Consider the following 12795-nt stretch of genomic DNA (forward strand, 5'->3'; position numbering starts at 1 on the left):
GAGAACGCAATGCCAGTTGGCTTTATATAAAAACTGATATTTTTTATGAATGAACTGATAATTTACTCTAAAAAGTTTCATCTTTAAAAATACAAAACGTAAAATTGAAATCGCAGCCATTTATTACGTCATCAAAGTTTCCACCAATCACAAACTCTCATAATGCTTTTCAACCGCGTGCACGTCCGCAGGGAGCGCGCATTGCAAGAGGCAGACAAGTAGACGGAACTGTGGAGACACAGAGCGTGGACTGCGTGGATGTCAGACCCCACAGTCGGAGGTCGGCGGGGTCAAGTCACCAAGACGACAGCGGACTCCCAGCGGAGAAAGACGGAAGTGCTACCGAACTGAGGTGCGCTGGGCTTTTCACGCCAGTGTGTTCGTGTTCCTCCACCATGTTCGCGGCTACAGCGCCTGTGGCAGATGTGCCCAGAGGAGACTTGATCCGGAACAACAGCTGGGAGCGCAATAATGCGGGTGAGTCCGCTGTCATTATTTTATTTCCTCCATTAAACTTAAAAATATCAATGGTCGTTGAAGTTTAGGAGACACTTCTTCGATAAATAATTCACGTTTGGGGTCGACAAATATCCGTTTGAACTGAAATTATAATTTTAATTGAAAAGAAAAATGCGTTTTAAAATGTTAGGCAAGTCAAATAAAGCGGAAATAATAGCTTGTTGATATTCCCATGAGATGTATTTTATGTAGTTTTATGACGTAGTTTTATTCATTGTAATTTCTATAATTAAATCCCTTTATCGGGAATAAAGTTCGTCACTTGCGTTTAAAATGAATGAACAGCATGAGGGCAGGACTGGTGAGGTAATGCAATGTAAAATATATTTATCAGTCCTTTCTGAAAGTACTCATCAAGTACTGCTTACTTTTTCTGTTGAGTGATTTTCCATCTTCATTTTCATGTAAAGCACTCATTTTCAGTACTTTTATCGACAGATCAGATCTGTCAGTCCATATTTTCTTCCAACACACACCGCAAAATGATCTTCTGTCATTTCTATGCTTGTGTGGGAATTATTCAGTCACTCTCTCAGACAACACCGCGACAGTTCCTCCACAGAGGTTTTGTTATTGATGCACCCATCGTAGCCCTGCTGCTGGAAAATCACCAAATTGATGCCACTGTTTATTTCCAGCCCCCGACAGATTGTGTCATGAAGAAGTGATCCTCTTATGATGCGAGTGCATCCCAGCAGCGTGTAGACCAACACAAAACGCTCTCCCTTAATGCTGCTCTCCTGTTAGCAGCGTGTTTGGCCTGGCCTCAGATAACCTCCGTGTATGTACATATGCCTCCTGCTTCTAAGCAAACAAAGTTGAAAGAAGAAGGCAGCCTATCCCATCTTAAACTGAGGAATCCATTTTGGGCTAGTCATATTTCGTCTTACCAAAATATCTGTCGCTCCAGGTCTCCCACAAAACCAGTGCTCCCCCATTCCTCTCCCGGCCCTGGGCACTCAGCGGATCATCCAGGGCAACGGCACCAACGTGGGCACTGTCATCTCCCTGCAGTGTCCGGCCATGCACAAGCTGGTGGGGAGTGAGCTGAAGTGCGTCATGACCAGCAACACCACTGCGTGGGTCGGAGCCCCTTTGTGTAAACGTAAGTGGACGAAAGAGTCCTGAAATGAATCTCTCTTCTTAATCAAATAGTGAGGTGAAAAATAATCACTGAAGTGTGTAGATTCACTTCTCTCTTTGTCGCTCTGCAGCTATGTTGAGCGACTTTGGGTTTCGTGTGGCCGTGTTCGCGTCAATCGTGAGCTCAGGGATCATACTCTTCATGTCCATGGTGTTCATCACCTGCTGCTGGCTGGACTGCCTCAAAGAGAGCGACAGGAAACAGAAGGAGAGGTAGGAGGCGACGTGTGGCAGTGGTCAGTGGACTGTTTTAAATGTCTTCATCCTTCGCAGGGAGCTGGATCTGTGGCAGTGGGAGGAGTCCCCCCTCCACCAGGAGGACGCCAGGAGGCCTCGACAGGGACACAGAGGCAGAAACAACAACAACAACAGTCAGTTGTCGGTGTGGAACGCTCACGATCCTGTCTTCTGTGACAGCGTGGCAAACTGCAGGTGAGTTCAAACTTGACTGTGTAAATATGTCACTCATTTGACAGGTACTCTGTACAGCAACTTCTCCTTGAGATCTGGAACGCTACTGCCACCTGCAGTCTGATTGTGCTCATTGCAAACTGATATTTCAAACGTGAATAATTACTGTAGGGCTCCACAATGTACTATGCATGCATTACACTTAAATTATACATGTATTACATATTTATATTTGGTATTACACATGTATATACATGATTTATTACTGCTGTTCATTTACTACACAAGTGGTACGCTTGTAGTGTACACGTTTTATACTTATACATCAACTTCACTACACTTATATATTATACGTAATGCTCAAATATTCCTCATTTATACACGTGTATTAGACATATATTAATCATGTATTATACATGTATTACACATGCGCTATACATACAGTATACACATATGTTATACATATATTACTGATACAATTTAACCCTCACAGATATGAGCCCCCTCCTCTCCGTTCTCTCCCTGGTCTGGAACGTGGACAACCACTCATACCACAAAACTCCACGTCCAACTTCAGACCTCCTCCGTCCTGCGACCAAACACCCGGAGGCGGCCATGTGTCGGCAGGCCGTGGTGCCGAGTGGCAGTACGAGCAAGGCAGAGTCTCAGGAGCCGGCAGAGCCGGTGTGAGAAATAAACAATGTTCCATTCGGATTATATCAGTCTGAGGACCTGCTGGAACGCTTTACTCAAAGAAACTGGCCAGTATGCGGTGCCTTTGTGTCAACAGTGGCTCCACACTGCCCTCTGCCGGAACACTGGAGAAGTGGCTCGTGTCACAGGGCTGGCCCGCTCAGACTGTTGGGGGGGATTGCCCTGCCCTTCATGGAGATTCCCGCTGACAGATTGGATTAGAAGGAGACCGTTTACGGCTTACAGAAGGCAGCTGATGAAAACAGATTTTAATCTTTTTGTTGTCTGTCATTAAATGTTATTATTGGCTTTCTACTGAACTGCACTGAAGGTCTGTGGTGGAATGTTTGCCGTACTGGTGGTCAGGTTCTGAGCTGGTTGGCTTCATCATCAGGTCCAGATCCAACACTGTAAGTGACATGTAAATGAAAGAATAAATGATCAGAAACCAGTCAGACTGCCTCCTGCCTGGACGTGACCCCTATGGGAACCTAAGGTGTCACCAGAAAGCTGCATTGGTCATGTCTCTTTCTAGCTGCCCTTCACTTCACAGGAAATTTGTTCTCCTCAAAACTGCAGCCTGACTTCACCAGTCAGTCACCGCTAATCCTCCTGCAACTCAAAGGTCACGTGATCCAGACTGGCACAGCGCTCGGACAACCACCACTCATCCTCCTGGGAGGAGGTGGCAGAGGGAGGAAGCTCCGAGCCTCCGGCATGGCAGGTCTGTGAATCACGGGTAAGATGTATGGTCTCATAGCTTTATTTTTGGGGTCTCGCTATTTGTTCCTGCTGGGGCACAGCTAATTTGAACTGGCGCTGGTGCCACTAAGATCCATCAGATGGAGCCAGCACCACCAGTTCACCAGTTTTGATGGCTCAGATAAGCTGCTTGTGTGTTTTGGGGGAGGAAACTGTACTTGGGCCTGTTTACAGTAGCTTTATATCGTCATATTTAGCATTATATATTTAATAACCTAACATAACAGACTTAATCTTTATTGTGTGATGTAATAAACAATTGAAGTTAATGTGTAAAACTTTTCAAATATGTTACTTTTTTTTCACTAACTGAGGCAACTTATTTTACTTTGCAAGTTAGGATTAAATCACTAGTGTCACTTCAGATTAGGGAACATATATTAGCATAAATAAATTGTGTATTCATGTGTGTATTCACAACATACTAGCATGCAATTTATAATGTTGTTATTTTTAAGCCTGATTGTATTTTACCCCGATATAGTTAGAGTGAATTCACTGTGAATAGCATCATAAAGTAAGTAGCATATTAATAACTAATATGTGTTGCCCAGTCTAAGTGTTACCAAGTATATATTTTGAAATTATTCTCAGCACTATTAATACTTTTCTCTGTAAATAAATGCGATACTTAACATACATTGCACCATAAGAATGGTTAAAAACTTGAAAAATATGAATGAAATAATTGTAAATGCAACATTGAATTTCCCACCTATAAGGAGACAAGTGATATTGACTTGAAATTAAATATTAATTCATTGTACTTGAAATTAAAACATTATGAAATCGAAGTTGTTTATTTACGTTGTTGTTCTTCTTGTTTTAATCGTACGCAGCTCGCTTAAGCCACTTAAGCACAAGAGTAGTCGGAGGTGTATTCACCTTTCAGGTAGATTAAACCTCTATTTTCAGCTGCAGAGTCCGGCTTATCAAGTAACTTCTTACAGCAGGACATGAAGTGTGCGCCTCTCTTTCGCGCTCTGACATGAGTCCGCAGTTCGGAGGTCGTCTGAAGTGTCTCTCCCGCCCAGAGGTCAGCAGCTACCACGAGCAGCTCCGCCGGGACTTCCTGTTCCTGTGCTCGGACGGGCGGCTGGACTCGGAGATGGTGGACACACTGGTGCTGCAGCTCAACAGGATCTATCCGCAGATACTTAGCGACAAGGAGGCGCAGAGGGTTAGCGGAGTTGAAATGATCGAAACAACGAGTGAATGACTGAGGCTTCTCCTGCAGTTCAGGAGTCTGACTGTGCCCTCAAAGGTCAGACTCGCTGAGATGCTGAGCCACCTGCACTGGAAGGGGGAAGAGGCGTGTCACGAGTTCTACAGGGGCCTCCACATCCACGCGGAGAACATCTACTGTAACCTTCCATCCAGGCTCAGACTGAAAGGTGGAGCTTAGACGTCCATTTTTGTTTCACATGGAAGTTATTGGGAACAACAACTGTTCTTCTTTAGAGACCGCGGCGGAGCCGGACACTTACTCTCACCGAGAGAAGAGCAGAGGTGAGTCTGGACCAGCAGAGGGCCTCCAAACAAAAATGTGTGGCCCCCTCCGCTCATCTATTATCATCCCATTACATCCACGCCTCTGGTTTTGTGGGTCAGTCCAGCTCACGTGTACAACCCATGCATTCCTTCGTGTGGTCCAGTAAGCCAAAGGTTTCCCAACAACAAAACAAGGGTCATCTGTGATCCAGCTGAAGGATGTAAACATTTCATCTATGTTTGCCTCCTGTGCAGGTCCACTGTTCTTCCTGAGCTGCTTCACTTTTGTTCTCGCCACTGCCATCCTCTATTACAGCGGCGGTGAGTCAAAGCCAGGAGTCCCAAAATAGGCCTTGTCTCTCACTGCATCTTCTCTCTGCTCGTGCTTCCAGATGACGAGAGGTTCAAATCCACCGGGCTTTTTCTTCACTGCTCTGCAGCAAGACTCAGCAAAGGCTCGAAAAAAGTATTCATCTACTACTCAGATGCTTGAAAATGGGAAGACTTGACCAACTGGTGCTGACATGTTTGCCAAAACTCTTGTTTGAAAAGAAAAATGTGAAAGCTCTGAATCAAAAGGAGTCATGACACCGATTGTCACCAGTTTCCTGTAGTGTTTCCACATTCCAAAATGTGACCTGTTTTCAACCAAACAGTGCCCTGAATCTACCACAGGTTCTCTGTGTGACATCATCATCCAGTCCACTACAAACTTTACCTGCTGTTGTTCTACAATATGCATCCAAATAGGTCATTTTAATTTGGATATAGTCAGCTAAGAAACGTCCTATAACCTCGAACAAATCGACTTTTATTTGCTTTACTGTCAAAGATGACACTGATGTGCAAGATGATCGACCTCAGAGTAAATCTTGAAATAAATTGTATTGTTATTGAAGCTGTTTTTCTTTTCAACAAGCTCCTCACAGGCGCTTTGTCTTCAACAATTTTCACACAAACTAGTGAGTTCAGCTTTAGGGCCGTCGCAACAAGGCAGGCAAATTGAATTATGAATTGAATGCAACAATAAATTGTGAGCCTGCATTTAAATGATCTTCATGGTGCAGTTCAACACGGTCCAGTTTGGTCTGTACAACCCATGTTTGCCCTTTGTTTGATCACTTTCCTTGTTGTTCTTGGTGTCATGTATCAAGCGGGACCTGCTCTGTCGTCATGGTATCACTTCAGCATAAGCGTGATTCTCAGCCTGCACACAGTGTTCACCCGGTGTTTTGGAGTATAGGAGTGCGAGAACTGTCTATTTGGGCACCAGAACCAACCCGTGCCAGAAATGGTTTGTGTGCGAAGTTCGTATTTATAACCGCCAGATAGCGGCATTGCGACGTATTCATTACTTTTTTTGGTTTACAGCTTTTTTAAAAGATTCAAACAAAATTTGTACTGCGTTTCATTGACCTAAAATATATTATTAAAAGTCTAATAAAAATATTTATTCAACGTAAATCTTGGGAAAAATATGTTTTATTGTACACAAATCCGAGTCACAATTTAATTAATTTTGGTGGTAAAATAAAGTTGTGCAATAAAGTTTGAGATAATAGTTTGTGATAGTTGTGACATGTTAAAAATACTAAAAATAATTACAAGAAAATATGAAAGGAAAAGTAAAAATTACTGAAACAGCACAATGTTAGGTCATAAATAAAATAGTAATAAATACTATAAATAACAGAACAGGAGACCTCAGTGCTGACCCTGGATCGGTTCCGTCAGTGATTTCTCCTCACTCTGGCTGAGGAATGTCTCCTGTAAGCGAGACAAACCCAATAACATGAGCACTGCTCTTTTCTCTCATGACTGCTGGAATCGGTCTCAGTAGCGTGGGACGACTTGAGCTGATAAAAAGCAACAATCAGAGCTGAATCTCTGCGGAGTCATTTTGCTCTGCTTCTTTGAAGTGTGCCTCTTCAAAAACACCTGAGAGCGTCCTGTCAAGTTTGAGCCACCGCACGAGCCGCAGACATCTATTATGTATATCTATCTATCGACAGATGAGCCCTAAGTGGATCTGTGAGTGTGTGTGTGTGTGTGTGTGTGTCATCTATCTGCCAGTCTGGCTGTTACCACGGTAACCAATCGTAGCTGTGGGGGAGGAAAGGGCCTGGAGTGACGTCAGGGAAGTTCTTAGAAAAGATTATTTTGGAGGAAGAATGTCCTTTGGCCCAAATATTTATCTGTTCCGAAAGGAAGAGCGATGAAGTGTGAGGGCACTTGCAGCTGACTAATTGGGGTTTTAGCGACATCGAAGAGGCTTCATTAGATTTAACAAGCAGGTTCACAGTTGTGTTTGACTCAACAGCTGCTGAGTCGTGGTGCAACCAAAGATTGTCCTAATTGAATGTTAGCCACGAGTCCTGCGGTGGAAGGCTTCAGAGAGTGGCAGGAAACAAAACCCCGCTCTCTTGCTAAACTCGACTGCAGGGTCACATGATGTCTCCTCTGTTTGTGTGTTGTTAGTCTGTCAGACTTTTGTGTCCGTGTGGGACAAAGGGCGTTCTGGTAATAGATGTTTGGAAGTTGTTTTCCGGTGGAAGTTTCTCTGCTGGTCTGGTGTGGTCAATGATGGTCGCGGGTCAGGGAGGGTCAGGTCGGGTCAAGAGATGCCGGAACATGCTGACGGCGGGGATGCAAACTGCACAGTTCTGCAGCTCACACAGCACCTTTTGTAAAGCTACACAACAACAGTACAGTCTTTAGTTTGACTGGTGAGTAACCTGGATTTGTTGAGCAACATGTTTCAAATTCAAGATTTAAGCATGCAGCAAGTGACACATTTGGTGACAGAGGCTGCCACACGCATCCTTCTCAAGGGCCACAATTGGCCCTTGGGCTGAACAACCTCAACTGACGCAGCTTCTCAACAACCAGATTAAGAAGGTGGACCGCTGTTGTTTTATTATTCTGCATTTGTCGTCTTTGCTGCCAAAGGTTAAGCGGCGTAAAGTAGCCGCCCCAGCTCCATGAGCATCTGTGTGTTTTGCCTGAGGTTTGGTGCAGAAGGAAGTATATAGGCCGCTCAAATCACGCACCACTGCTTCCATTAGACACTACTAAAGCTGAAGGATTGAGGGTGAGAGGGTTCAAAATAGCAAGGGAAGTGAGGAGGACGGCCGAGCTGGCTTTTACTGATGTGTGACAGCTCCTGAGAGTTTATTCAACACACCAAGACGTAATCCAGCGCTTGTCAATCCTCTGCATCCCAAATAGACCCTGTCAAATATTTACCTCCTCTAAAAACAGTCTGGGTCACCGGCCTGTCGCTGCTTTGTTTGCGTGCTGGACCGCCAACATGTCTGTGCACGACTAAGCCATTTAATATTGCCTTTTGGTCTCCGGTGCAATTTCCTCACATTAATGGAGACTTCTTGTTTTGCAAAGGGAATATAAATATACGTTTTGGGACTGTTGTATTTGTAAATAAAATGGGGTTTTTTTCTCTATTTACCCTGACCTCTTGAGGTCAGTGTGAAGCTATGGAAGGGACCATGTAAACCTGCTACAGTGTTTTCTCACAGTTTTACATAGATAATTTCAGTTTTCGTTTTTTCTTTTTTTTAATAAATGAATGATTAAATAAATAATAATGTAAATACATATATTTTTCTTTTAAAAATATATAATATCAAATAGATTATACAATGTATTATATGTACTTTTTATTAAAATATTTAAAATAATGTAAAAATAAAATATTTGTTTTTTATTATTATTTTCATATTTTTTATTTGTCTGAGAAAAGGTGATGACAAATGGCAAAGTTGCAAAGAAAATCACAAATATTTTCAAACCATAGACCCAACTCGACTGATCTTGAGTCAGCCAGTTTGTCTCATTTCTATTTCATGCAGACAAATGCTTCCCGTGACGCAGACACGAGTGAACCTCCCTCATGCAGGTCCCAGGAGTGCTGACAGCAGCACTCTGACCAAGTGAACTCTGACCCCCCCGGTCGTCATGGTGACATTTAGAGTCCTGCTGGTTATAGGCTTGTTTGTCAGGAGTCAATGGACTTGACATTGGTGATGGGGTGAGCATTGCGGAGACATCAATCCTGCTATGAGACGAGTGCAGAGTGTGACGTACGAGAATCTAAAGCTTTATGGAAGAAGAGCTCCTCCTCTCTCTCCCTCAATAAGGCTTCAGAAATGGATGGGAGGCCTCAGGAGGCGGCTAATGAGCGGCGATGAAGTAATTACCGCTGCGATAACGTTTATAGCTTGGAGTGTGAAAGCGTACAATGTGAATAAGACAAAAACTGATGAGCACTTGGGAGGAAACTTCTGCAGTGGACTGGCATGTTAGTGAGAGTGTTTCCAGAGCAGCGACGGTGAGGACATGGATCATCTTTCTGACCTCGTGAGCACATGCAGAAGCTGTGACATGGGAGTGACCTTTGAAGACGGAAGCATTAGCGGTGCGACAAGACTCTTGTAACACACCCACAAATACATGAGGAACACCAGCACGTCGGCATCTTGACACCGCTGCGCACATCTCACTGCTTGTTCTGCTGAGATTATTATTCTGTCACATCCCTCTGAGGGAGAAGAGTCAAGCGATATAGCCAAATGTCAGAACTAGTGCACGAGTTTAAATGTTTTCTTTCATTTAATTTTGTTTTTTTTGTTTGTAACTGAACAATATCCGGTTAAAAATTAACTAATTATATTTAAAATGTAAATATTTAATTAAATAAATTCAATATAAAAATTAAATATTTATTGTGGTTAAAAAAACATTATGTATAATATATAACATATTACATTAAAAGTTAAAAAAAATCTTCAAAACGCTGAATAACAGGTTTAAATTCCGTTTTTAATATTTGACACATCAGCTTTATCATCAGGGTGGACGTGCTGCAGTCTTTTTACTGCATAAGCTGCGTCTATCCTAAAGTTTTTTTAGCTTTAATTTTCCATTCATTCGTACATATATCTACTTTCCATCATCATGGATGTGTTAGTGATGAAATCACGTGTATAATGTGGTGCAATGGAGAAAATGTTGACTTCTTTTTGGGGGGACTTGCCACCTACAAAGGAGGTCACATGCTTGCATGAACCTCCATATACCACCATTTGTGCAGCATAGCAAATGCCGATTTCGTCTGCACGTTCTATGGACAAAGACATAAGTTCATTGTGTTTTCTCATCATAAGCTACTGCTTGTGAGCTTGTGTATCTTCAGACATGGTCTGCTGAGTCACTGCCATAAATAAAAGTCACAATCTCACAGATTTGTGCGCAAGTGATTATGTAATAAAGAGATTAGAGTTTGTGCCACTAAAATCTCTGGACTCTGCTCTTGAAAGAGGAAGACAATAGCAATAGCACAGAGCCGTAGGACGATCACAAGCCGCAATGAAGGTTTTCATCAGGTCAAGGTCGAAGAATTCTCCCAGTGAACATGAAATTATCAGCACTCCCTGTCGTGATGTTCCGTCTTCCCCCTTTTTTTCTCACAACACAGTCGTCGCAGCTGCGGTCTGACGGATGAGTCGAGCAGTGCCGGGACAAACTGCCTTCCTCCTGAGGAGTGTTTAATGTGCACCCTGTAATTTGCGGCTGGGCCAGCTACAGCTGAATAATAATATCTGTTGGAGGATTTATAACATCAGTGGGCACAACTTCACTGGTGGCTGCTTCAACAGATTATTTTCATCATGTTCTTTCCTGAAAAGAAACAAATTTAAATGTGAACTCTAACTCCTATTTATGAGACAAACGTTGAGAAGAACGTCCGGGGTCGGAGATAGTAAACAAAAAAAAGAACAAAATTCTAGCTCTATTTTGACCAAGAAATATCATAATAACTTAAGGGAAAAGGATTGCACGATTTGCTTTGAGTCATTATTTGCATTTTTTATGTATTCATTTTAATACTTTCTGGAGGGTTGAATATGTTTCAACAGCTCATTAATACTCAGTGACACAAAATATACTGCTATCCGCAGCTAAGTGGCTTAGTCATATGAGTGCTTCACTTTTTATATGGTCTTCGCATGGTTACATTCTCTCTCCACCTCCACTGACACGTATTGCACGTTTCTCAGCTGCAGTCTCACACACTGTTATCATGCTGCTGTGTGATAAAGGGGGCCCTCGCTCGAACTCACAGTAACACAGTCATGGAGAAGGGCGTTTGACCTCAACATGCTGTTTGGAGAGGAACCTATGAGATTCAAGCTCCCATCCTTCACTTCCCCTCAGCTCATCAATGTTCGGATCACAAAGGCAACATAAAGACCTCCTATTGTCCAGAACCCTCTTCCCAACATGTGATATGTGCAGATTTGCTGCTGGATAACCAGACTTCTGACTCCCAAGCTTCAAAGGTTTTGTGGGTGGCAACATGGCCCTAGATCTATCTCTTGACATAGGCGACCCCATGATAGCGATTCCATCAGTCCTAAACACTGTGCATCTTCTTACTACATATATGATAATAATATAAGAATATACGCCTTCATATATTTGTATGCATGAAGACATGTTGGGGGTGTAGAGGTTTATTTGATTTTATTTATTTCTCAGCTTTATTTAGGGGTTTGCTTGTTGTTTTTCTTTTTCTGTCATTGTTACTATTGCTTTATCCAGTCTTATATTTTTCAAAATTTGGTATGCTTTTTTTTTTTTTTTTTTTAAAGAAAGATATATATATTTTTTTACTTGTAAATGTATATCCTTACTTAAGAATCCCTCTTTACTGAGACTTACTTTTTGCTACTCAGGCTACCTGCTTGACTTTATCAAGTAAACAAGAAAATATGGTTGTTTTACACAGGTGGTCCGCGGGAGTGCTTTTTCCGATACAGTTTTTGCTGTTATGAATTTCTTTCTCGCTCTCAGGTAAAGCGCTAGTTGGCTGCGTGTGGTTGATGCATTCAATAGTGTCCGAAAATAACTGGGGTTACGATAGTTTACAGGCTTTGTGTGTGGTGGGGACATTGTGCCCCTTGGCAAAAAAAGTGTGGCGGGGTTAGGGTTAGGTCAAAACTACTTCTAAACTGACGCCTATTGCCTCGATGATGCAGGAATTCCAACTTGTTAGCCTGATTATTGCAGTGCCACCTCCAGCAGCGAGTAGAGTGGCCCATTTTGATCATTCTGCAATTCATTCATCATTTTTGACTGGACTGAAAAGGAGCCAAAGATTTTAATTACGTAATGGCTGCTTGGGTTATAGCCAAGAAAAAGCGATAAGCTCTGTGAACTTGAACGCCCCATCACAAGACATGATTCCCACCATTGCAGAAGTAAAATAAAGTAAATGGTATGATATTAAAGGAATGTAAAGTGCAACTCAGTAGCTTGAAAACATGCTCACCGTGCACCCACACGTGTGCTTCCCATCCTATTGTGCTTTTTTTTCTTACACATCAGCACTTCTTTGCTTTCAATCCATCACATCCCATGAGAAATCTCCCTCTCTCTGCGTATTTCTCACCTCAAACTCTGGCCGTCCTCCAGATCTGGATCGACCCAACTGTAAATCTAATTTCCATGATTCTCTGTAGGGCTTTTAGTTTTACAGCCTTACACACAGCAAAGCAAACATGTCTGTTTGGTAGGGCTCTCTGTGGCACCGTGGCACTCAGAAAATGAAAACGCTGTCTTGGTCAGGACGGGAACGCTGCAGCGCGGCGCTTACTGATTAATAAGAAAGGCAAAAATATACTCGACAGTGTGCTGATGGTGTAATCTGAGTCTGGGTCTAAGGTTTCAATGCAACAAAGGAAGAGATATTAAAAG

At 42.7% G+C, this 12795-nt stretch overlaps 2 protein-coding genes across 5 annotated transcripts; both read left to right on the top strand.

Moving 5' to 3' along the window:
* The first annotated feature begins 214 nt into the window (after positions 1-214).
* Positions 215-3217, top strand: LOC128749628 (sushi domain-containing protein 3). Its single transcript, XM_053849392.1, has 5 exons — positions 215-477; positions 1430-1624; positions 1734-1875; positions 1936-2094; positions 2567-3217. Exons 1-5 carry the CDS (start codon positions 396-398, stop codon positions 2799-2801), a joined length of 813 nt encoding a protein of 270 aa, XP_053705367.1. The 5' UTR covers positions 215-395; the 3' UTR covers positions 2802-3217.
* A 137-nt stretch (positions 3218-3354) lies between these two features.
* On the top strand, positions 3355-6440 carry LOC128749629 (caspase recruitment domain-containing protein 19-like). Of its 4 annotated transcripts, none has more exons than XM_053849395.1 (6): positions 3361-3505; positions 4482-4708; positions 4766-4922; positions 4990-5037; positions 5275-5340; positions 5412-6440. In XM_053849395.1, exons 2-6 carry the CDS (start codon positions 4517-4519, stop codon positions 5510-5512), a joined length of 564 nt encoding a protein of 187 aa, XP_053705370.1. In that variant the 5' UTR covers positions 3361-3505; positions 4482-4516; the 3' UTR covers positions 5513-6440. The 4 variants fall into 4 exon arrangements, with proteins under 4 accessions (XP_053705368.1, XP_053705370.1, XP_053705372.1 ...); XM_053849397.1 differs by having other exon boundaries at positions 4563-4708; XM_053849396.1 differs by having other exon boundaries at positions 3361-3490; positions 4563-4708.
* The last annotated feature ends 6355 nt before the right edge of the window (positions 6441-12795 follow it).

The sequence above is a fragment of the Synchiropus splendidus genome, chromosome 18 (genome assembly GCF_027744825.2).
Source record: "Synchiropus splendidus isolate RoL2022-P1 chromosome 18, RoL_Sspl_1.0, whole genome shotgun sequence".
Taxonomy (NCBI): domain Eukaryota; kingdom Metazoa; phylum Chordata; class Actinopteri; order Syngnathiformes; family Callionymidae; genus Synchiropus; species Synchiropus splendidus.